The 24,464-nt window shown below is 47.8% G+C and overlaps 1 protein-coding gene across 1 annotated transcript in view; it reads left to right on the forward strand.

Annotated features, from left to right (window-relative positions):
* The first annotated feature begins 18,354 nt into the window (after nt 1-18,354).
* Nucleotides 18,355-24,464, forward strand: part of MORC3 (MORC family CW-type zinc finger 3) — a 49,699-nt gene continuing 43,589 nt past the window's right edge. Inside the window, exon 1 of the mRNA XM_073668388.1 lies at nt 18,355-18,445. Within this exon, the coding sequence (XP_073524489.1) occupies nt 18,407-18,445 (39 nt within the window). The 5' untranslated portion in view covers nt 18,355-18,406. The remainder of the gene's footprint in view (nt 18,446-24,464) is intronic.

Below are 24,464 nucleotides of genomic sequence, written 5' to 3' on the forward strand. Positions count from 1 at the left end.
ACTGGGACAAAAATAGGACACCTCCTAAACAGAAGTTGTTGCAGAGCACAAAAGACAACTCTCCTCAACATACAATCCTGTGTCTCAAAACACAGACAGCAACCTCACGCTCTCTCCTGCTCCCATCTTCTAACACTTTCTCTGCTCCTCCTCACTGCTGGCGATATCTCCCCAAATCCTGGTCCTCCTCACCACATCCCCACAGTCACTTCCACCTACTACCCACGATATATCACAAACTCTCGCAACCCTTCTAACCTTATACCCAGCCCCCGCTTCCACAGTCCCTCTAACAGGAGCTCTATGGAACGCTCGCTCTGTCTGCAACAAACTTTCCTACATTCACGATCTCTTCATCACTACCAAGCTTTCCTTCCTCAGCATCACTGAAACCTGGCTCACCCCCTCCGACACGGCCTCTCCTGCTGCACTTTCGTATGGTGGATTCCACCTTTTCCACACCCCCCGTGCCACTGGCAAGCATGGTGAAGGAATAGGCTTCCTCCTATCAGATAACTGCTCCTTCACCCAAATCCCACTGCTGCCCTCCGTTACTCTCCCCTCTTTTGAGATGCACTGTGCGCGCATCTATTCCCCCTCCAACTGGCTGTCATGTACCCTCCCCCAGGGTCAGCCAACACTTTCTTTGACCACTTCACCACCTGGCTACTTCATTTCCTTTCCACTGACATCCCCACTATCCTCATGGGCGACTTCAACATCCCCATTGACACTTCCCTCCCAGCTGCCTCTAAGCTTCTATCCCTCCCTTCCTCCTTCAACCTAACTCAGTGGTCTTCCGCAGCCAACCACAAAGATGGCCACACTCTAGGCCTCATCTTCACCCACCTCTGCTCCCTGTCTAACCTCTCTAACTCACCCTTCCCTTTTTCTAACCACAACCTACTTAAATTCTCTACACTCTCCTCTTCAGGTCCTCAATCCCCACTTCACAAACTTGCACCCCCTCGCAGAAATCTTAAACACCATGACCTACACTCACTCTCTGAATCCTTTCTCCCTCTTACAGACATAAGTTCATTATATGATGCAGACGTTGTTGCCACTTTATACAACACCACAACAGCTTCAGCTCTCAATTCGGTCACCCCCCTCACACATACCACAGCTTGCACAATCAACAGACAACCCTGGCACACCAACCTGACTAAAGAACTGCGACGGGCCTCCAGGGTCACTGAGCATAGATGGAAAAGGTCCCACTCCAATGAGCACTTCACTGCATTCAAACAGTCCCTCACTCACTGCAGCAAAACAAACACACTTCTCATATCTTCCCTGCCTCACAACCCCAAACAGCTATTCAACACCTTCAATTCTCTCCTGTGTCCCCCAGGGCCTTCTTCCTCTCCTTTTATTTCAGCCGAAGACTTTGCCTCACTCTTCAAGCAGAAGATTGACACCATCAGACAAAGCATTTGCCTAAAGTCCCCACAGCCCCTCCTCATATCCACTCAACTCCTCCTCCAAAACCACCTTCTCCACCATTACGGAAGATCAACTTTCCTCTTTACTCTCCAAATCACACTTCACCACCTGTAAATTTGAGCCAATCCCTTCACACCTCATCCCAAACCTAACCACTATCTTCATCCCAACCCTAACCCACCTTTTCAACCTGTCACTAACAACTGGCCTCTTCCCCTAATGCTTCAAACATGCCTCAATCACACCCATACTCAAAAAGCCCTCCCATGACCCATCATCTCTGACTAGCTATCGCCCCAAATCACTTCTCCCCTACTACTGGAACAACACGTCCATTCTGAACTGTCCTCCCACCTCTCCTCCTGCGACCGCCTACAATCTGGTTTCTGACTGCACCATTCTACTGAAACTGCACTGACTAAAGTCACCAACGACCTACTAACTGCCAAATCCAAGCGACACTACTAAGTCCTCCTCCTCCTGGACCTGTCATCTGCCTTCGACACAGTGGACCATTCCCTCTTACTAAAGACTCTCTCATCTCTCAGCATCACAGACTTGGCCCTATCCTGGATCTCCTCATACCTAACAGACCGGACATTCAGTGTCTCCCATTCACACACCACCTCCTCATCTCGCCCCCTATATGGCTCCCCATTACCCAGAGACTCCAGTTCAAAACCCTAACCATGGCATACAAAGCCATTCACAGCCTGTCTCCTCCATATATCTCTGACCTAGTCTCCCGGTACATACCTGCACGCAACCTCCGATCCTCACAAGATCTCCTTCTCTACTCCCCTCTTATCTCCTCTTCCCACAATCGCATACAAGATTTCTCCCGTACATCCCCCCTACTCTGGAACGCCCAACATATCATACTCTCTCCTACCGTAGAAACCTTCAAAATGAACCTGAAGACCCACCTCTTCCGACAAGCGTACAACCTGCAGTAACCACCGCTCCACCATACCACTGCACGACCAGCTCTACCCTCACCTACTGTATCCTCACCCATCCCTTGTAGACTGTGAGCCCTCGCGGGCAGGGTCCTTGCTTCTCCTGTACCAGTCGCCGTCACGTTTTGTTCAAGATTATTGTAATTGTTTTCGCTATGTATACCCCTTTCTCACATGTAAAGCGCCATGGAATAAATGGAGCTATAATAATAATAACTACTGGGTTTTCTCTTTTTAAATCTTAATGACAATTAAAAACATCCAAATGACCCTGATCAAAAGTTCACATGCCCTGGTGATTTTGGCCTGATAACTTGCACAGAATTTGACACAAATGGTTTGAATGACTACTAAAGGTAACATCCTCACCTGTGACCTGTTTGCTTGTAATCAGTGGGTGTGCATAAAAGCTGAGTTAGTTTCTGGGATCCAGACAGACTCTTGCATCTTTCATCCAGCCACTTACATTTGTGGATTGTGAGTCATGGGGAAAGCAAAAGAATTGTCAATGGATCTACGGGAAAAGGGAGTTGAACTGTATAACACAGAAAAGGGATACAAAAAGATATCCAAGGAATTGATAATGCAAGTCAGCAGCGTTCAAACTGTCATTAACTAATGGAAAATCAGAGCTCTGTAAAAACCAAACCACGGTCAGGTAAGCCAACAAAAATTTCGGCCACAACTGCCAGGAAAATTGTTCGGGATGCAAAGAAAAACCAACAAATAACATCAGCTGAATTTCAGGACTCTCTAAAAATTAGCAGTGTGGCTGTTTCAAGATGCACAATAAGGAGGCACTTGAAGAAAAATGGGCTGCATGGTCGCCAGAAGAAAGCCATTACTGCGCAAACTGCACAGAGACAAGCCTCAAAACTTCTGGAACAAGGTAATTTGCAGTGATGAGACCAAAATTTGAACTTTTTGGCCACAATCATAAACGTTACATTTGGAGAGAGGTCAACAAGGCCTATGATGAAAGGAACACCATTCCTACTGTAAAGCACGGAGGTGGATCGCTGATGTTTTGGGGATTTGTAAGCTACAAAGGCACAGGAAACTTGGTGAAAGTTGAAGGAAAGATGAATGCAGCATGTCATCAGCAAATACTGGAGGTAAATTTGCACTCATCAGCCCGGAAGCTGCGCATGGGACGTATTTGGACGTTTCAACATGACAACGATCCAAAACACAAGGCCAAGTCGACCTGTCATTGGCTGCAGCAGAACAAAGTGAAGGTTCTGGAGTGGCCATCTCAGTCTCCTGACCTCAATATCATTGAGCCACTCTGGAGAGATCTCAAGCGCGCAGTTCATGCTAGACAGCCCAGGAATTTACAGGAACTGGAGGCTTTTTGCCAAGAAGAATGGGCAGCTTTACCATCTGAGAAAATAAAGAATCTCATCCACAACTTCCACAAAAGACTTCAAGCTGTCATTGATGTTAGAGGGGGCAATACACGGTATTAAGAACTGGGGTATGTGAACTTTTGATTAGGGTCATTTGGATGTTTTTGGTTGTCATTAAGATTTTAAAAGAGAAAACACAGTAGTCTGACAATAAATGTATTCACCCAACCAATAACCATGAGTGGAGAAAAAAATTTTTTTGTTATCAGATTCTACATTTCTGTTTTTTTTTCAGTCAAGATGGGGTGCAGAGTGTACTTTAATGAGAATAAAAAATGAACTTGTTAGAATTTACCAAATGGCTGCAATGAAACAAAGAGTGAAAAATTTAAAGGGGTCTGAATACTTTCCATACCCACTGTATGTTGATATGGTACATATGGTAGTGATGTGGTGGAGAATGAGGATGCAGAGAAGGAGGAGGACAAGAGCAAATAGACAAATCAGGAAGCCTATACCCATGTCTGGGTGTGAAGACAGAGGTGCATGTGAATAGATTTAGACCTTCCAAAAAAAAGACACTGTATTTGAGTTTATGTTACACTGCTATCATTCGGTGGTGTTGAGAAGTCTGGCCCAATCATTTTCAGTTGACAGGCGGATGCATCTATCGGTTATAATTCCACCAGCGGCACTAAAAACCTGCTCTCACAAAACGCTAGCGGCAGGGCAGGCCAGGACCTCCAAGGCGTAGAGAGCCAGTTCATGCCACGTGTCCACCTTGGATACCCAATAGTTATAAGGCACAGAGGAATCACGGAGGACGTTAGTACGGTCGCAAGGTACTCCCCCAGCATCTTCCGAAACTTGTTCCTCCCTGTGAGAGCACCCTGCGCATCAGGGCTTGTGCGATGGGAGGATTTGAGAAAATTGTCCCAAAACTTTGACAGTGTTCCCCTGCCTCTGCTGGATTGCATTTGTGTCTCTCTCGCCTGCACTCTTTGGTTGTCCAAGAACTGTGACCTCTGCCACCAGCGTTTTCAGATGGGAATTTTTTAATAATTCCGCAACAAGGGCCTTCTGGTACTGCCCCATTTTATTAGGCCTGTCCAATGTGAGAATAAGAGACAGAAAGTTTTCTTTGTAGCGTGGGTCTAGAAGTGTCACCAACCAGTAATCACTGTCACCCAAAATTTGGACAACGTGAGGGTCACGGGAAAGGCAGCATAACATAAACTCAGCCATGTGTGCCAGACTGCAAAGAGGCAAGACTTTCGTGTCCTCACCAAGAAGATGACTGACCAAGCTCTCCTCCTCATCCTCCTCCTCCCTGTCCTCAGGCCATCCACGCTGAACAGACGGTATGACAGTTGTGCAAGTAGTACAGTCTATAGCGCAGGAAACTAACTTCTGTTCTTCCTCCTCCTCCTCTTCCTCATTGTCATCCAATCCACGTTGGGATGAGATGAGGCTGAGCTGTGTGGAATCACCGTGTATGGTTCCTTGCTCCATCTCATCGTGCTCCGCCTGCAATGCATCCTCTTTAATTGTGAGCAGAGAGAGTTTCAGAAGACAAAGAAGCGGGGTGGTGACACTAATTATGGCGTCATCGCCGCTCACCATCTTGGTGGAGTCCTCAAAGTTTTGGAAGATGGTACATATGTCTGACATCCATATCCACTCCTGAGGTCTTATGTGTGGAGTCTGAACTGAATATCGACGACCTTGTTAATGCTGGTACTCAACAACTGCCCTCTTCTGCTCATAAATCCTTCCCAACATCTGCAATGTAGAGTTCAAATGCATGCGGACATCGCAGATCAGTCGGTGAGCTGGAAGCTGCAAACGCTGCTGAAACACGGCAAGGGCGACAGAAGCTGTAGCTGACTTTCTAAAATGGGCACACAGGCGGCCTACTTTGACAAGCAGATCAGGCAGATCCGGGTAGGTTTTGAGAAACCGCTGAACCATGAGGTTAAGCACATGGGCCAGGCATGGTACGTGTGTGAGCTCTCCTCGCCTCAGAGCTGCCTCCAGATTCCGGCCATTGACACACACGACCATGCCTGGCTGTAGGGTCAACGGTGTCAGCCACAGATTTCCTGCTATTTCAGAACTGTCTACAACTTTTCAGCATTGTTCGGTTTGTCACCTAAGCATATTAGCTTCAGCAAAACCTGTTGCCGCTTGGCCGAGGCAGTGCTGCAGTGCTTCCAGCTTGCGACTGATCAGGTCATTTTGGAGATGGAGGCTGAAGAGGAGGAGGTGCAGGAGCTGTAGAATGTGGGGGCAACCCTGATTGACCCAGGGCTCGCAATCCTCGGCGTCGGGAGGATGTGTTCTGTCCCAAGGTCCGACTGGGTACCTACTTCCACTATATTAACCCAGTGTGCCGTCAGCGAGATGTACCGTCCCTGCCCACAAGCACTTGTCCACGTGTCTGTGGTTAGATGGACTTTCCCAGTAACTGCATTGTTGAGGGCACTTCTAATGTTGTGGGACACATGCTCGTGTAAGGCAAGGACAGCACACCGGGAGAAATAGTGGCGGCTGGGGACCGAGTACCGTTTAACGGCCGCCGCCATCAGGTTGCAGAAAGCTTCCATCTCCATGAGCCTAAAAGGCAACATTTAGAGTGCAAGCATTCGCAAAATGTGTGGATTTAATAGTGTGGGCTGTGTGGCATTGGCTGCGTATTTGCACTTGCGTTGCAAGGACTGGGGTAGGGACAACTGAACGCTGCGCTGGGACAAGGACGTGGATGTTCTTGCTGATGGTGCTAGATGAGAGTGTTCAATGACGGGTGCAGAGCGGGAGGCATCTTGGCATGCACCATGGACAGGGGATTGGTGTGCACGCACAACAGCGGAACAAGCAGTGGTGTCACCCACAGACACAGTTGCTGGACCCTGGAGTTCGGCCAACTTAGTCGGGTGCTTTGCTGCCATGTGCCTGATCATGCTGGTGGTGATCAGGCTGCTAGTTTTGCTACCCCTGCTGATTCTGGACTTTTTGGGGTTATCTGCAGAATCTTTAAAAAATAACCAGACTTGGGAAGACCTAACAGTTGTACTGGCAACTTCCGTCGTGTTGGCGTTACGAGGTACGCTTTCCCGCATTGTGTCTGCTGCCACCACACTGCTTCTTCCTGCTTGTTGTGGTGCTACGCCTCCCTCCCCTGTGTGCTGCTGTCCTTGCTTTGTATGTCCCCCTGCCAGGTCGGCACCCTGGTCGTCCTCCTGACTTTCTGGCAATTGTGTCTCATCATCATCATCATCCACCTCTTGCGACAGTAATTGCACTTTCCCGCCGTTGTCTTCATGTGACCGTGGCTGCTCAAATATTTGGGCATCGCTACATGCGTTCTCCTCTTGACTTGCTTGAGGCTGGCTGGGTGTTAGAACTCTCCTGTTAGGTTTTTTCTATTTTGCTGGTCACATGACTGTTTTTGCCTATTTAATCCTGCTCCGCCCTTCTGGCCTTGCTGGACTTCATTGTAATTTCTACTCGCTAGCCAGGTGCTTTGTTACCTTTCTCAGTCAGTTTAGCTAGGTATTTTGACCTCTATGTTCTATGTTGTTTGTTTGTCTTTTTACTGCTACAATTTCTGCTAGGAGGTGTCCATCTTTCTCCCAGTCCCTAGTTCTTGTAGGGATCCCTCCCTCACATCTATAGGTCTTCGTTCAGACTAGCTGAGGACTTTAGCGGGTCTGATCGCAGGATCAGGTTCCCCGTTACATCATAGGGATCTAGCTTAGTTCTATTGTAGGGACAAATCTCCTGTCTTTCCTTAGTGCTTGTAGCAGATCATAACAGTAAGTCCAGCCCAAAAAATTTCTCTTAGGAAAGACCTCCAGTTTCCATCATGGTGTCGGTTTAGGATTTGGCTCAACGCCTGCAGGGACTCTCTCTGGAGGTGGCCGAGCTCCAACAACACGTGAGTAGCTGTTCTGGAGCGCATTTTGTTGAGCCAAAGGTACGATTGCCTGATTTATTTTTTGGTGAACAACAAGTTTTTTTTTCCTTTAAAAATGCTTGTTTATTGTATTTTTGTTTGAGACCCAGATCCTCTGGTGATGAATCACAGCGCATAGGGTTCATAATGTCACTTTTGCGCAAAGAACCTCAGGGATGGGCCTTTTCTCTCCAACCTAATGATCCATGCTTTAGATCAGTGGATAGTTTTTTTTCTGCTTTGGGGTTGTTGTATGATGATCCTGATCGTGTCTCATCAGCTGAGACGGAATTGAGACATTTGAGGCAGGGATCAGGTAATGTGGAAAATTATTGTACTCACTTCCGTCGGTGGTCTGCTCAGGTGGGGTGGAACGATTCAGCTCTGAAAAGTTTGTTTCTTGCTGGGCTAGGTGAAAGGGTTAAGGATCTGCTGATTGCTTATCCTACACCTGGAAACTTGCAGGAGGCAATGCAATTAGCTATACGGGTGGACAGGAGACTGCGTGCAAGGGTTAATGAGAGTAAATCCTCTGCCATGTCAGCTCCGAGTCTTGAGAGGGTCTGTACTGACACTGGAGAGCCGATGGAGATTGGGGCGATGTCACCCCGCTCTCAGGAAAAAGACCGCAGGTTTTCTGAAGGTTTGTGCTTTTATTGCGGCAAATCTGACCATTTCATTAAGAACTGTGTGCTTCGTATGAACAAAGAAAAAAAAAAGGTCAGTTACGCCCGTATAGCCTGTTTAAACACTAAGGGTGTATTTCTTTCTGCTACTACCGCAGCTCAGGAAGAATTAATTGAATTTCGGGTATTTGTGGATTGTGGTTCAACTCTGAATGTGATGTGATTGATGGGGGATTCTTGGAAAAACTTAATTTAAAACCCAAACCTTTGTCATCCCCTATTGCCGTGGTTTCTGTCGATGGCTCTCCCTTGAAATGTGTTACTCGCAAGGTTTATGAATTTCTCCTCACTATTAATGGTATTCACCAAGAAAATTTGGATTTGGTAGTGTTAAATAATTTGCCTTCTCCAGTAGTTTTGGGGTTGCCCTGGTTAAAATTGCACAATCCTGTACTGGATTGGTCTACCAATGAAATTAAGTCCTGGAGCCCTAAGTGTTATGACAAGTGTTGTAACGGGCGCATTGCTGCTGTGGATAAAGGGGAATTACCTGTACCTATTCAGGATTTTTGGAAAGTTTTTTCTGAGGAGGAGTCGCAAATTTTGCCTCCCCATAGAGACTACGATTGTACCATTGAATTTGTCCCTGGAGCGACTCTTCCTAAAAGTTTTTTATTTAATCTGACTATTCCTGAGAGAAAGGCTTTGGAGGAATACATACAGACGAGCTTGGCCGCCGGTCATATCAAACCATCTAAGTCACCTGTGGCTGTTGGATTTTTTTTTGTTAAAAAAAAGGACGGCGGTTTACGTCCTTGTTTGGACTTTCGCGAGATTAATAAAATTACTGTACGCAATCCCTACCCACTGCCATTGATTCCTGATTTGTTTAACCAGTTAGTGGGGGCCAAGTGGTTCTCTAAAATTGATCTCCGGGGGGCATACAATTTGTTGCGCATGAAGGAGGGTGATGAATGGAAGACTGCTTTTAACACTCCTGTGGGTCATTTTGAGAATCTGGTTATGCCTTTTGGTCTTACCAATGCTCCAGCATTTTTTCAGAATCTTATTAATGACATCCTTAGACCTTTGATCGGCAAAAATGTGGTTGTGTATTTGGATGACATTTTGATTTATTCGCCTGATCTGGAGTCTCATTGGCGGAGCGTACGTGAGGTATTGCAGTTATTGATTGACAATTCGCTTTTTGCTAAGCTAGAGAAATGTGAGTTCGCTGTACAGAGAATTAGTTTTTTGGGTTACGTTATCTCCAGCGAGGGCTTTGAGATGGACCCGGTGAAAGTTCAAGCTGTGCAGGAATGGCCTAGGCCTATTGGTTTGAAATCGATACAGATGTTTTTGGGTTTCGCCAATTACTACAGAAAATTCATTAAAAAATTTTCTATTATTGTTAAACCACTGACCGATCTCACCAGGAAAGGTTCTAATACGGTTCAGTGGACTACTGAGGCCATTGAAGCTTTTGTGTTTCTAAAGGAGAGGTTCAGCTCTGCCCCCATCCTTATGCAGCCTGATGTGACTAAGCCGTTTTTGGTTAAGGTTGATGCTTCTTCTGTGGGGGTCGGTGCAGTGTTGTCTCAGGAAAACAAGGATGGAGTACATCCCTGTGCCTTTTTTCAAAAAAATTTTCTGAGACTGAACTTAATTACGATATTGGTAATCGGGAATTGCTGGCGATTAAACTCGCATTTGAACACTGGCGTCATCTCTTGGAAGGTGCTGATTTTCCCATTCAGGTTTTCACTGATCATAAAAATCTGATCTATCTTGATGCTGCCAAGCGCTTGAATGCCCGTCAGGCTAGGTGGGCACTTTTTTTTTCGCGGTTTAATTTTTCCGTTACTTACATCCCGGGTACCAAGAATGTTAAAGCTGATGCTTTGTCTCGCAGTTTTTCTCCCATGGTCAGTGCTGAGGAGGAGGAGAGCATTTTACAAGAAGGTGTGATGATTGCTGCATTGGACTCCGTTTTGGAAGATGAGATTCTTAAAGCACAGGAGAATGCCCCATCTAACACTCCTCATGGGAGGTTGTTTGTGCCTAGGACCTTTAGGAGAGATTTGTTTGTGGAGTGTCATGAGTCTCGGTTGGCAGGTCATCCAGGAATTTCTGAGACCAAGAGACTTGTGGGTCGCAGTTTTTGGTGGTCTGGATGGCAGAAGGAGGTCATTAAGTGGGTGCGTCAATGTACTGTGTGTGCTAGATCTAAGTCTTCTCATACTCCTGCTGCGGGGTTGCTTTGTCCCCTGGAGGTTCCTAGTGCACCTTGGACACATCTGGCTATGGACTTTATTACTGACCTTCCCCTCTCTGAGGATTTCACAGTCATCTGGGTGGTCGTGGACCGTTTTAGCAAGATGTGTCACTTGGTTCCCTTCATCAAACTGCCCTGCGCTAAGACACTCGCTAAGGCCTTTGTCAAGGAAATTGTCAGACTCCATGGTGTTCCTACTGACATTGTTTCTGATAGGGGACCTCAGTTCGTGGCTCTTTTTTGGCGTGCCTTTTGTGACAGGTTGGGTGTTCATTTGTCATTTTCATCTGGATATCATCCTGAGTCTAATGGCCAGACAGAAAGGAAGAACCAGGATGTTGAGCAGTTCTTGCGTTGTTTTGTGGCAGACAATCAAGAAGGGTGGTCTGAGTTTCTGCCGCTTGCTGAATTTGCTCTTAACAACCATACATCCTCTTCTGTTGGGTGTTCGCCTTTTTTGTTGTTGTTCTGGGAGACATCCGTCTTTTGGGTCATTCTCCAAATTGGTATCGGCTGTGCCTGAGGAGGAGAGTTTTTCCGGTGATTTGGAAAGAGTTTGGACGGATGTGCGTGGTAATCTGCAGGAGGCTAACAAAAAATCTAAGAGGTACTTTGACAGGAAACGTCAAGAGGTTTTGTTTAATTTCAGGATTTCTTGCCTTATAAATGGGTTTGGGACCATCAGTTGTGTTGTGCAGAAGTCTGGTGGATACACAGCTGATAGTCCTACTGAATAGACTGTCAGAATTTGTATTATGGCAAGAAAAAAGCAGCTAAGTAAAGAAAAATGAGTGGCCATCATTACTTTAAGAAATTAAGGTCAGTCAGTCCGAAAAATTGGGAAAACTTTGAAAGTGTCCCCAAGTGCAGTTGCAAAAACCATCAAGCGCTACAAAAAAACTGGCTCACATGAGGACCGCCCCAGGAAAGGAAGACCAAGAGTCACCTCTGCTTCTGAGGATAAGTTTATCTGAGTCACCAGCCTCAGAAATCGCAGGTTAACAGCAGCTCAGATTAGAGACCAGGTCAATGCCACACAGAGTTCTAGCAGCAGACACATCTCTTCAACAACTGTTAAGAGGAGACTTTGTGCAGCAGGCCTTCATGGTAAAAATAGCTGCTAGGAAACCACTGCTAAGGACAGGCAACAAGCAGAAGAGACTTGTTTGGGCTAAAGAACACAAGGAATGGACATTAGACCAGTGGAAATCTGTGCTTTGGTCTGATGAGTCCAAATTTGAGATCTTTGGTTCCAACCACCGTGTCTTTGTGCGACTCAGAAAAGGTGAACGGATGGACTCTACATGCCTGGTTCCCACCGTGAAGCATGGAGGAGGAGGTGTGATGGTGTGGGGGTGCTTTGCTGGTGACACTGTTGGGGATTTATTCAAAATTGAAGGCATACTGAACCAGCATGGCTACCACAGCATCTTGCAGCGGCATGCTATTCCATCCGGTTTGCGTTTAGTTGGACCATCATTTATTTTTCAACAGGACAATGACCCCAAACACAGCTCCAGGCTGTGTAAGGGCTATTTGACCAAGAAGGAGAGTGATGGGGTCCTACGCCAGATGACCTGGCCTCCAGTCACCAGACCTGAACCCAATCGAGATGGTTTGGGGTGAGCTGGACCGCAAAGTAAAGGCAAAAGGGCCAACAAGTGCTAAGCATCTCTGGGAACTCCTTCAAGATTGTTGGAAGACCATTTCCGGTGACTACCTCTTGAAGCTCATCAAGAGAATGCCAAGAGTGTGCAAAGCAGTCATCAAAGCAAAAGGTGGCTACTTTGAAGAACCTAGAATATAAGACATATTTTCAGTTGTTTCACACTTTTTTGTTAAGTATATAATTCCACATGTGTTAATTCATAGTTTTGATGCCTTCAGTGTGAATGTACAATTTTCATAGTCATGAAAATACGGAAAAATCTTTAAATGAGGTGTGTCCAAACTTTTGGTCTGTACTGTATATGTCTCTGTGTCTGTCCAATCCCTGACTGTGCTCGTTGTTGTACATTGTGTTTGTACTGTTACTCTAGTCAAAAGTTTTTATGAACATATATACAGTGGGTACGGAAAGTATTCAGACCCCTTTACATTTTTCACTCTTTGTTTCATTGCAGCCATTTGGTAAATTCTAAAAAGTTCATTTTTTTTCTCATTACTGTACACTCTGCACCCCATCTTAACTGAGAAAAAAACAGAAATGTAGAAATTGTTGCAAATTTATTAAAAAAGAAAAACTGAAATATCACATGGTCATAAGTATTCAGACCCTTTGCTCAGTATTGAGTAGAAGCCCCCTTTTGAGCTAGTACAGCTATGAATCTTCTAGGGAATGATGCAACAAGTTTTTCACACCTGGATTTGGGGATCTCTGCCATTCTTCCTTGCAGATACTCTCCAGTTCCGTCAGGTTGGATGGTGAATGTTGGTGGACAGCCATTTTCAGGTCTCTCCAGAGATGCTCAATTGGGTTTAGGTCAAGGCTCTGGCTGGGTCAGTCAAGAATGGTCACAGAGTTGTTCTGAAGCCACTCCTTTGTTATTTTAGCTGTGTGCTTAGAGTCATTGTCTTGTTGGAAGGTGAACCTTCGGCCAAGTCTGAGGTCCAGAGCACTATGGAAGAGCTTTTCATCCAGGATATCTCTGTACTTGGCCACATTCATGTTTCCTTCAATTGCAACCAGTCGTCCTGTCCCTGCAGCTGAAAAACACCCCTATAGCATGATGCTGCCACCACGTTTCACTGTTGGGATTGTATTGGGCAGGTAATGGGCAGTGCCTGGTTTTCTCCACACACACTGCTTTAGAATTATCACCAAAAAGTTCTATCTTCGTCTCATCAGACCAGAGAATCTTATTTCTCATAGTCTGGGAGTCCTTCATGTGTTTTTGAGCAAATTCTATGCAGGCTTTTATATGTCTTGCACTGAGGAGAGGCTTCCGTCTGGCCTCTCTGCCATAAAGGCCCGACTGGTGGAGGGCTGCTGTGATAGTTGACTTTGTGGAACTTTCTCCCATCTCCCTACTGCATCTCTGGAGCTCAGCCACAGTGATCTTGGGGTTCTTCTTTACCTCTCTCACCAAGGCTCTTCTCCCACGATTGCGCAGTTTGGCTGAACGGCCAAGTCTAAGAAGACTTCTGGCGGTCCCAAACTTCTTCCATTTAAGGATTATGGAGGCCACTGTGCTTTTAGGAACCTTGAGTAATGCAGAAATTCTTTTGTAACCTTGGCCAGATCTGTGCCTTGCCACAATTCTGTCTCTGAGCTCCTTGGGCAGTTCATTTGAGCTCATGATTGTCATTTGGTCTGACATGCACTATGAGCTGTGAGGTCTTTTATAGACAGGTGTGTGCCTTTCCAAATCAAGTTCTATCAGTTTAATTAAACACAGCTGGACTCCAGTGAAGGAGTAGAACCATCTCAAGGAGGATCACAAGGAAATGGACAGCATGTGACTTAAATATGAGTGTCTGAGCAAAGGGTCTGAATACTTATGACCATTTGATATTTCAGTTTTTATTTAATAAATTTGCAAAAATTTCTACATTTTTTTTTTTTTTCCAGTCAAGATGCGGTGCAGAGTGTACTTTAATGAGAAAAAAATGAACTTTTTAGAACTTACCAAATGGCTGCAATGAAACAAAGAGTGAAAAATTTGAAGGGGTCTGAATATTTTCCGTACCCACTGTATCTCTTCCATATCGGTGACCACATTTGCCATCAGGAGCCTGTCTCTTGGGGACCTTTCTTGTTTATTACACTGTGTTGTCATACCCGTCCCCCATAAATCTTTATTGGACGGAGGTGGCAGGTTATAGAGTTATAAGATAATTTGTTGTGTAGTATGTGGTTCAGTGTGATTCTAGATATATATATAACAATTGTTGAATGAAATTGGATGAGTTTATCTAATTAGATAGCAGACAGATTTAGAGATAATTTGTTATCTAAATCCAAATTAGGTCTTCTTGGAAGGGCTACCCCGACATTACATGGTGCCGAAAACCAGGATGGTTAACTGGACCTCTCTGTGACCCGACTGAACGGATCTTTCCAAAAATCACTAAAAATAATTCCGCGGTCAGTAACCCTTTGTGCTACAAAGTTTCAGTGCTTTCTGGTGGTCCAAGGTGGGTACGTAGTGGTCCTACAAGACCATTCTTATCAAACCTCTGCCATTGTTTGGATTTTGTGTGTATGATTAAACTTATGGAGTTTCAAGCTGGTAAATACATAGGACACAGTGTAATCAGTGAGGATTATTTAGATCCTGGGTATTAGCAAAAGTAATTGAATTTTTGTTACTGGTTTCTTATCTTCTTGATGACATATGAATTCCACTGATACTTGTCACACTTCTTACAAGTGGGTAAACATCCATTGTGCTCAAGGATTTGCATTGTGTGTAGTTTTTATCTTCTTGTTTGCCTTCTTCTTGTGTATAAGAATTTCATATAACATCCTTACGGGACATAGACCCACAGCTATATTTTAATGTCTTGTCCTCATTGTAAGGCAGGATTGTTATTGTGCATTACATCTGACGGCTGGAAAGTTGTTAAAATTGTACCAAGAGGGTACTACTGAAGCAGAACAAACAGTCTTGAATTTGGGATATAAGCTGTAAACATGGGGAATATTTCGGGCAAAAGTATAAAATGTGGTTGTCTTTGGTGTTATGATAAGAAGGAACCACTAGATGGGGATAGTAAGTATATGCATAAAATAGACCCTGAATGTGGGAAGTACCTTGATAAATTATTATTATTTATTATTATAGCGCCATTTATTCCATGGCACTTTACATGTGAAGAAGGGGTATAATACAAGAACAATTACAATAATCTTGAACACAATGTGACGGCGACTGGTACAGGAGGAGCGAGGACCCTGCCCGCAAGGGCTCACAGTCTACAAGATAAATGGCATAGAAAGTTTGGATTTGATGGTAAACTTACTTTGACAGAATGTGAAAATTTGGTACAAGAAGCAGAACAAGGTAATGAGAAGGAAAAAATAAAGTATGGTCATGACAGTGCAAATAAATGGTTGAGAGAGGCAAGAACGAGAGGAAAAAAGTAGACGAAAGAAGAAAAAACAGGAGAAAAAGGACTGAGATGATGCCCTTGTGGGATAAGGCCTTTTTTGGTCAGAAGGTAAAAAATAAGATTACGGAGGAAACATTTAATTTATTTGAAATAAATATGTATTTACAAAACACTTCACTTCCAGAAGTGACCCGCCTCGTGGGGAGCCATGAGGTCACTTTTCTTGTTGATTCAGAACCTTATTATATCCAGAAGAGATACCTACTATTGGACTGTCTGCTGCCTGCATAGTGGTAAAAGGGGCAATTGGTAAAGCACACAGAGAACCATTGTCTACACCAGTGGAGATACGGGACCCCAGCACAGGTAAAAGTGCAATTGCACAAATTATATTATCAACTCTGTGTCCCTGTAATCTGCTTGGGAGGGATATGATGCAAGCCCTGTGCCTGGGAATAATCCCTACTGCTGCAGGACTTCAGGTAAAATCCATGGTGGAGACAATGGTGCTCCAAGAGTATGGGGAACCCAGATACTATTACAGTCTAGATCTAATAACTGCAGGACCATCCTCAGTTACTGAGTCCTTAATGAAGGAAGCAAGAGGTAAAGGGTATCCATGTGTAGATTTTCACATACCTGAAGAACTACACTGCACCATGTATTATATGTATTTTAAGGGTCCTGATTTAAAATGTGAAAAGTTTTTTTTTTAGTTTAATTGTCTAAATACTAAAAGTATAAAATATTTACCATAAAAACACAAAACATCATCCCCTCCTTCCCCACGAAGCCCCCAACATGCAGCCCCACACACAAAAAATCAACCCCTTGCCCAAGCAGTCCCCCAGCACGCAGGCCCCATGAGAGTAACATCACCCCCTTCTCCACGCAGCCCTCCCAGCATGCAGCCCCATGAGAGTATAAAATATTTCTCATTCCCCACGCAGCCCTTCCAGCATGCAGCCCCATGAGCGTAACATCACTCCCTTCCCCAAGCAGCGCTCCCAGCATGCATCCCCATGAGGGTAACATCACCCCCTTCCCCACGCAGCCCTCCCAGCATGCAGACCCATGAGAGTAACATCGCCCCCTTCCTCACGCAGCCCTCCCAGCATAATGCCCCATGAGAGTAACATCGCCCCCTTCCTCACGCAGCCCTCCCAGCATAATGCCCCATGAGAGTAACATCACCCCTTACCCACGCAGAACTCCCAGCATGCAGCACGAGAGTAACATCACTCCCCTGCCCACGCAGCCCTCCCAGAATGCAGCACCATGAGAGTAACATCACCCCCTTCCCCATGCAGCCCTCCCAGCATGCAGACCCATGAGAGTAACATCGCCCCCTTCCTCACGCAGCCCTCCCAGCATAATGCCCCATGAGAGTAACATCACCCCTTACCCACGCAGAACTCCCAGCATGCAGCACGAGAGAAACATCACTCCCCTGCCCACGCAGCCCTCCCAGCATGCAGCCTCATGAGAGTAAAATTACCCATTCCCCACGCAGCCCTCCAAGCATGCAGCCCCATGAGAGTAACATCCCCCCTTCTGCACGCAGCCCTCCCAGCATGCAGCCCCATGAGAGTAACATCCCCCCTTCCGCACGCAGCCCTCCCAGCATGCAGCCCCATGAGAGTAACATCACCCCTTCCGCACGCAGCCCTCCCAGCATGCAGCCCCATGAGAGTAACATCCCCCCTTCCGCACGCAGCCCTCCCAGCATGCAGCCCCATGAGAGTAACATCCCCCCTTCCGCACGCAGCCCTCCCAGCATGCAGCCCCATGAGAGTAACATCCCCCCTTCCGCACGCAGCCCTCCAAGCATGCAGCCCCATGAGAGTAACATCACCCCTTCCGCACGCAGCCCTCCCAGCATGCAGCCCCATGAGAGTAACATCCCCCCTTCTGCACGCAGCCCTCCCAGCATGCAGCCCCATGAGAGTAACATCCCCCCTTCCGCACGCAGCCCTCCCAGCATGCAGCCCCATGAGAGTAACATCACCCCTTACCCATGCAACATCACCCCCTTCTCCATGCAGCCCCAACATGCATTGCAGCCCCACACACACAAAAATCAGCCCCTTCCCCACACCGCCCCCCCCAGCACACAGCCTCACACAAGTAACAGCACCCCCTACTTTCCCACACTTACAAAATCACCTTGTCCCCTCCAACATGCAGTGCAGCCCCCATGTAGGAACATCCACTTCTCTGCGCCCCTCAGATCATGCACTGAGACCTGTGTATAGAGACCCCCGCTCCACTGTGCAGCCCCTCAGTCCTCTCAGTGTCCTCTCCACCGCAGCAGCCTCAGCACTATGTGCGGCCTCCTGGTATCAGCTCTGCATCATCTCGCGACATAGGCATGACGTCAGCAGAGGTCTGTTAGACCACTCGGATTTAGCCTCTACCGTGACGTAAGATCAGCGGACACGCCCACCGTCACATTGTGCAGTGTGGGCGTGTCTGCAGTACTGGTATGGCCGGCCCAGCCTGCCTGAGCCAATAGTGGGTAAGGAAATACCATAGTGTGGTGAACACCGCCATCTAGTGTATGGAGCCGGTATTATAGCAGTCCTGCACGCTGACAGCGGCCTCAGTCACGTGATTTTAATGTTATTCCTTGTGCTGCGCGCTGATTGGACGGCGCGGCTGCAGGCTCCGCCCGGAAGTGGGGAGTGCTCAGCTGTTCGCTCCGTGAGGTGTTTCTTTCGTTTTTTTATTTTTCAAAGATGGCGGCGCAGACAACTGACGGGATCCGTCTGAGTGCGGTGAGAGAGGGGGTTATGGGGCGGGGAACGGGCTCCGTGAGGCCGGACATGGCTGCGGCCGGGTTCACAAGGGGATGTTCTCGGGTTCCAGCTCCTGTGGTCAGAACGCCAAAAGACCCGGTGATGTGTGCGCCCCATGGTATGCTGGAGGGAAACAAGGCTCGGCCGCCGAGGTTCCGCGGGGCGGGTATGGCCGGTGCTGGTCCCGGTGAGGTCCGCAGTGTCGGCTCTGATGCTGTGCGCTGCTGCTCCGGGCCTGCTGGTGCTGAATGATGTCCATGCTCCGGGTCGTCTTTAGTATCCTGTTGTCTCTGCGGCTCCTGGTTCGGGTTGTGGTTCTGCTTCTATTCATTCATCGCCCCCTTGTTTTGGTGCCTTCTGCAGGTCCACACTTGTGTTCCCCCAGTGTCTGCGGCTCCCTGATTCTGGTTCTACTAAAGAAGCCTGAGAGATGTATTCCTTGTCCTACCTGAGGCCCAAGGTCTCGGTTGTGGTTCCATTATTGCTGCCTTGGGCCCGGCTCCCGTTTGCGCCGCCGCGAGCCTCTTGGGCCCGGCTCCCGTTTGCGCAGCCGACGCGAGCCTCTTGGGCCCGGCTCCCGTTGGCGCAGCCGCCGCGAGCCTCTTGGGCCCGGCTCCCGTTGGCGCAGCCGCCGCGAGCCTCTTGGGCCCGGCTCCCGTTGGCGCAGCCGCCGCGAGCCTCTTGGGCCCGGCTCCCGTTGGCGCAGCCGCCGCGAGCCTCTTGGGCCCGGCTCCCGTTGGCGCAGCCGCCGCGAGCCTCTTGGGCCCGGCTCCCGTTGGCGCAGCCGCCGCGAGCCTCTTGGGCCCGGCTCCCGTTGGCGCAGCCGCCGCGAGCCTCTTGGGCCCGGCTCCCGTTGGCGCAGCCGCCGCGAGCCTCTTGGGCCCGGCTCCCGTTGGCGCAGCCGCCGCGAGCCTCTTGGGCCCGGCTCCCGTTGGCGCAGCCGCCGCGAGCCTCTTGGGCCCGGCTCCCGTTGGCGCAGCCGCCGCGAGCCTCTTGGGCCCGGCTCCCGTTGGCGCAGCCGCCGCGAGCCTCTTGGGCCCGGCTCCCGTTGGCGCAGCCGCCGCGAGCCTCTTGGGCCCGGCTCCCGTTGGCGCAGCCGCCGCGAGCCTCTTGGGCCCGGCTCCCGTTGGCGCAGCCGCCGCGAGCCTCTTGGGCCCGGCCCCCGTTGGCGCAGCCGCCGCGAGCCTCTTGGGCCCGGCCCCCGTTGGCGCAGCCGCCGCGAGCCTCTTGGGCCCGGCCCCCGTTGGCGCAGCCGCCGCGAGCCTCTTGGGCCCGGCTCCCGTTGGCGCCGCCGCCGCGAGCCTCTTGGGCCCGGCTCCCGTTGGCGCAGCCGCCGCGAGCCTCTTGGGCCCTGCTCCCGTTGGCGCCGCCGCCGCGAGCCTCTTGGGCCCGGCTCCCGTTGGCGCAGCCGCCGCGAGCCTCTTGGGCCCGGCCCCCGTTGGCGCAGCCGCCGCGAGCCTCTTGGGCCCGGCTCCCGTTGGCGCAGCCGCCGCGAGCCTCTTGGGCCCGGCTCCCGTTGGCGCCGCCGCCGCGAGCCTCTTGGGCCCTGCTCCCGTTGGCGCAGCCGCCGCGAGCCTCTTGGGCCCTGCTCCCGTTGGCGCCGCCGCCGCGAGCCTCTTGGGCCCGGCTCCCGTTGGCGCCGCCGCCGCGAGCCTCTTGGGCCCGGCTCCCGTTGGCGCCGCCGCCGCGAGCCTCTTTAACCCCATTGACACCTTGAGATCTTGATTTGTGTGGTCCTGATGTTTAACTTGGCAGTTCATGGCAAAATAACTGCCTTAGAGTCAAAATTTAGGCCTTCCAGAGTTATTACTACTTAGTGACACTGGTCAGATAAAAAAAAAAAAAATAATAATAATTGGTCCGGTCACTAAGGGGTTAAAAAAAATAAAGCTATATCTGTGTGTAATTTATTAATGGTTGTAGTGGTTTTAGAAGTGGTAATGATATAAATGTAATTTAATTCAAGGCCCCTATGTGTATAAACAATAGAGAATTGTCAACAAATACAGTACTGTAGTGCAGTAAACTTGTTATTACTAATAGCTATTTGTGAAGGAATCAAAGTTTGGAAATAGGAGTCGGCACATTGTCTGGGCCTCCCCCGGGTCTGCTGGTGCTGACTGGGCCTCCCCGGTTTTGGTATTACTAGTGTTATCTGAGCCGTTTTGTTCCTGATAAATGACGGAGCTCACTGAATTGGTTAAATCGAGAGTTTGTTCTTGGTTTCAGTTTCGTTCCTGTGACGTGCAGGTATCACTGTGACTCCCGGAGGTGTGTTTGGCTTCTGGCACTTTTCTTGGTATTGAATGTATTTGTTTTTCATTTATTTTTAGATTTGGCTCATAAGGATCAGTTTCTTAATTATATAATGCTCCTCGTATCCCTATTACTGCTCCCTACAATCCAGAGCTGTAATACAGCTCTGTGCATCGAAAATGTACACAGTGTCTTATACGAGTCAAAAAATGTTCCGCACGCCTGTAATATTAAACCTTCTTGTTAGCCACATGGGTCTGTGCCGCACCCCCCCCCCCCTCTCCGGGCTGCTGTGCCGCTTACCCCCCCCCCCCCCCATCTCCTGGTCTCTGTGCCTTGTCTCTCCCCACCCTCCTTTCCCCCACTCTGCGGTGTCGGCCCCACCCGGATCTCTGTGCTGTGTGATCCAACTTTGATGTAATGTCCTTAAAACAAGTCAAAATGAGGCTCAATATTGTGTGTGGCCTCCACGTGCCTGTATGACCTCCCTACAACGCCTGGGCATGCTCCTGATGAGGCTGCGGATGGTCTCCTGTGGGATCTCCTCCCAGACCTGGACTAAAGCATCCGCCAACTCCTGGACAGTCTGTGGTGCAACGTGACGTTGGTGGATGAAGCGAGACATGATGTCCCAGATGTGCTCAATCGGATTCAGGTCTGGGGAACGGGGGGCCAGTCCATAGCTTCAATGCCTTCATCTTGCAGGAACTGCTGACACACTGCAGCCACATGAGGTCTGGCATTGTCCTGCATTAGGAGGAACCCAGGGCCAACTGCACCAGCATATGGTCTCACAAGGGGTCTGAGGATCTCACCTCGGTACCTAATGGCAGTCAGGCTACCTCTGGCGAGCACATGGAGGGCTGTGCAGCCCTGCAAAGAAATGCCACCCCACACCATTACTGACCCACTGCCAAACCGGTCATGCTGAAGGATGTTGCCGCAGCAGATCACTCTGCACGGCGTCTCAAGACTCTGTCACATGTGCTCAGTGTGAACCTGCTTTCATCTGTGAAGAGCACAGGGCGCCAGTGGTGACTTTGCCAATCCTGGTGTTCTGTGGCAAATGCCAAGCGTCCTACACGATGTTGGGCTGTGAGCACAACCCCCATCTGTGGATGTCGGGCCCTCATACTACTCTCACGGAGTCGGTTTCTAACCATTTGTGCAGACACATGCACATTTGTGGCCTGCTGGAGGTCATTTTGCGGGGCTCCTGGTGTACTGGCCTGTCTCCTGGTAGCGCCTCCAGCCTCTGGACACTATGCTGACAGACACAGCAAACCTTGCCACAGCTCGCATTGATGTGCCTTCCTGGATGAGCTCCACTACCTGAGCAACTTCTGTGGGTTGTAGAGTCCGTCTCATGCTACCAGGAGTGTGAAAGCACAACCAATGTTCAAAACTGACCACAACATCAGCCAGAAAGCATTGGTACGGAGATGTGGTATGTGGTCCCCACCTGCAGAACCACTCCTTTACTGAGGGTGTCATGATAATTGGCAATAATTTCCATCTATTGTCTATTCCATTTGCACAACAGCATGTGAAATTGATTGTCAATCAGTGTTGCTTCCTAAGTGGACAGTTTGATTTCACAGAAGTTTGATTTACTTGGAGTTATATTCTGTTGTTTAAGTGTTCCCTTTATTTTTTTGAGCATTGTAATTTGCCTTGACCTTTTATCAGCACCTGAGTTACACCCACAGCCCCCCTTGATGACCTCACATTGGCCAGATTGTGGATTGTTCTCAGCCCTTCAGGATTTTATGAAAATCTCAACTTATGATCCATATTCACTGCTGACGACCGCAGAAGTTTGAGATCACTGCCATATTTATCGAGATTTTACCTTTCCCCAGAGACCAAACATGACATGGCTGTTGTCTGTTATCTGGTTACTATTGATTTGGGGCTTATAGGCAGGTGTCACAGTTATGAAGAAATATGCATATTTTTCCCCTATTCGTCCTGAAGCTGAAAATGTATGTCCCATCACTATCGGATTTATACAAACTCCAATATTCAATATTTTCTTTCGGGTACATACGTCTGGGTCCAATGTATAGCATTTCCCTTGCAGGAAGCCACAGCTTCACTTGAATTCTTGATACATTTCCTGGGGACAAAGAGGCTTCCACTTTGCTAGTTATGTGTAAACTCATGTACGCTATCGTTGTCCAACCCTCTGAAAAGACTTCTCCTTTCTCAATTACCTGTCCAATCTCTAACTCTTTGTCTACGCACAAAAGACATCCTTGTTGGTACTGCAGGGGTCTTTCGTTTCCAGAAGGAGCTGCCCGCATTTTAAGTCGGATTGTCACTAGCCTTGTATAACTAATTTCCTACTCAGTTATGTCGATTGTACCAGTCTAATTTCTAGGAGACTCAGACTGTCAGCTCTTGATTTCCTTAGTGGATATCTGTGTGAGAGGGGAGGAGGGAGGGTGGGTGAATGCCCCTCTCTAATGTCGATTCAGAGATTTTAATATTTTCTATGACATTGATTAAAATAAATTATCCAGTCAGGGGGCAGATTTTTTTTTTTTTTTTTTTTTTTTTTTTTTTTTTGACTCGCCATTTGTCTGCCGGGTGTTGCACGCTTCATACATAAACCACTTATGAAGGTACACGGTTCTGCTGTAGGGATATTCCCAATATAGAAATACAATAAAACACACACAGATTATTTTTTGTTTCCCCATTTATCACAAATGCGTCTCGTTTATTGACATGACAATGACAAGCGGAGGATCACGTGGAATAAAGAAAAATATTTATTTTCTTTCTTTTACCGTCTAGTGGATGGAGGACTAAGACTTGGCTGTTGAGATGCTGGTTTGGCTTTTATCCTAAGTCATGTGCCAAGGCTAGTTAAAGGGTCGATATTGACTTTTTGGATTGCTACTTCCAATAGGTGGTGCCAGAGTTCTAGTCCTCTTCCTCTCTGAAGAGACAATTTGCATATTTAATTTCCCAGAGGAGAATGCAAGGCTTATAAGGCTCCTCATACTGGAATGCCAGGCCTGGCATGTCACTCTACTCAAGGATTCCCCGTTTATTAGAAGAAGTTAATAAATATTTATACGGTATCTTTTTGGGCATAGCAAAGAAATAAGCTACGAAATAACTAAAGCATCTCATTGGTCTGTATTAACATCTTACTACGGATTGGTTAATAATTTAATCCTCTACGTAGTTGAAAATTAATATCTAACTAAAGTGTTATAGGCTACATTTCAAGCTGCTAATGACCATAGTGTCCATACTGTCATGCAGTGTGTGTGTGTCTCCAACCTTGTCTATGTGAGCTGAGCAATTCATGCCTTCTCAGTGGAAAGTTTCCAGGCCACAAAAGCTTTTTCAGATTAAACATAATGTTCCTTCTACAGTGTCCATTTTAGGACATGATCAGATATCAAAATCAAACATCAGAATGTCAGTTTGAGGCTAAATACCCTGTCTGACAAGTACTGTCAATAATAATAATAGTCACTGTTCGCTGATGGGACTTGAACCCAAAATTCTGTGTCTAGAAGCCAGTTCACTAACCACTGAGCTATAAACTCAGTTGAAGAAACCTTGGCGTTCTATTTGGTTATGTGATTTTCAGTGCAAATCTTGTCTGAAACATTGGGACTTTCAGAAGTACCTCCTCCAAGCCAAATTCAAATGATGTTTCATTTTGATGTGTGAGTCTGATGTGACTTTTTTCAAACATCAGAATCGCAATGACTTTTAG

The sequence above is a fragment of the Phyllobates terribilis genome, unplaced genomic scaffold, assembly GCF_046119375.1.
Source record: "Phyllobates terribilis strain yellow unplaced genomic scaffold, ASM4611937v1 Scaffold_2__4_contigs__length_985480577, whole genome shotgun sequence".
NCBI lineage: Eukaryota > Metazoa > Chordata > Amphibia > Anura > Dendrobatidae > Phyllobates > Phyllobates terribilis.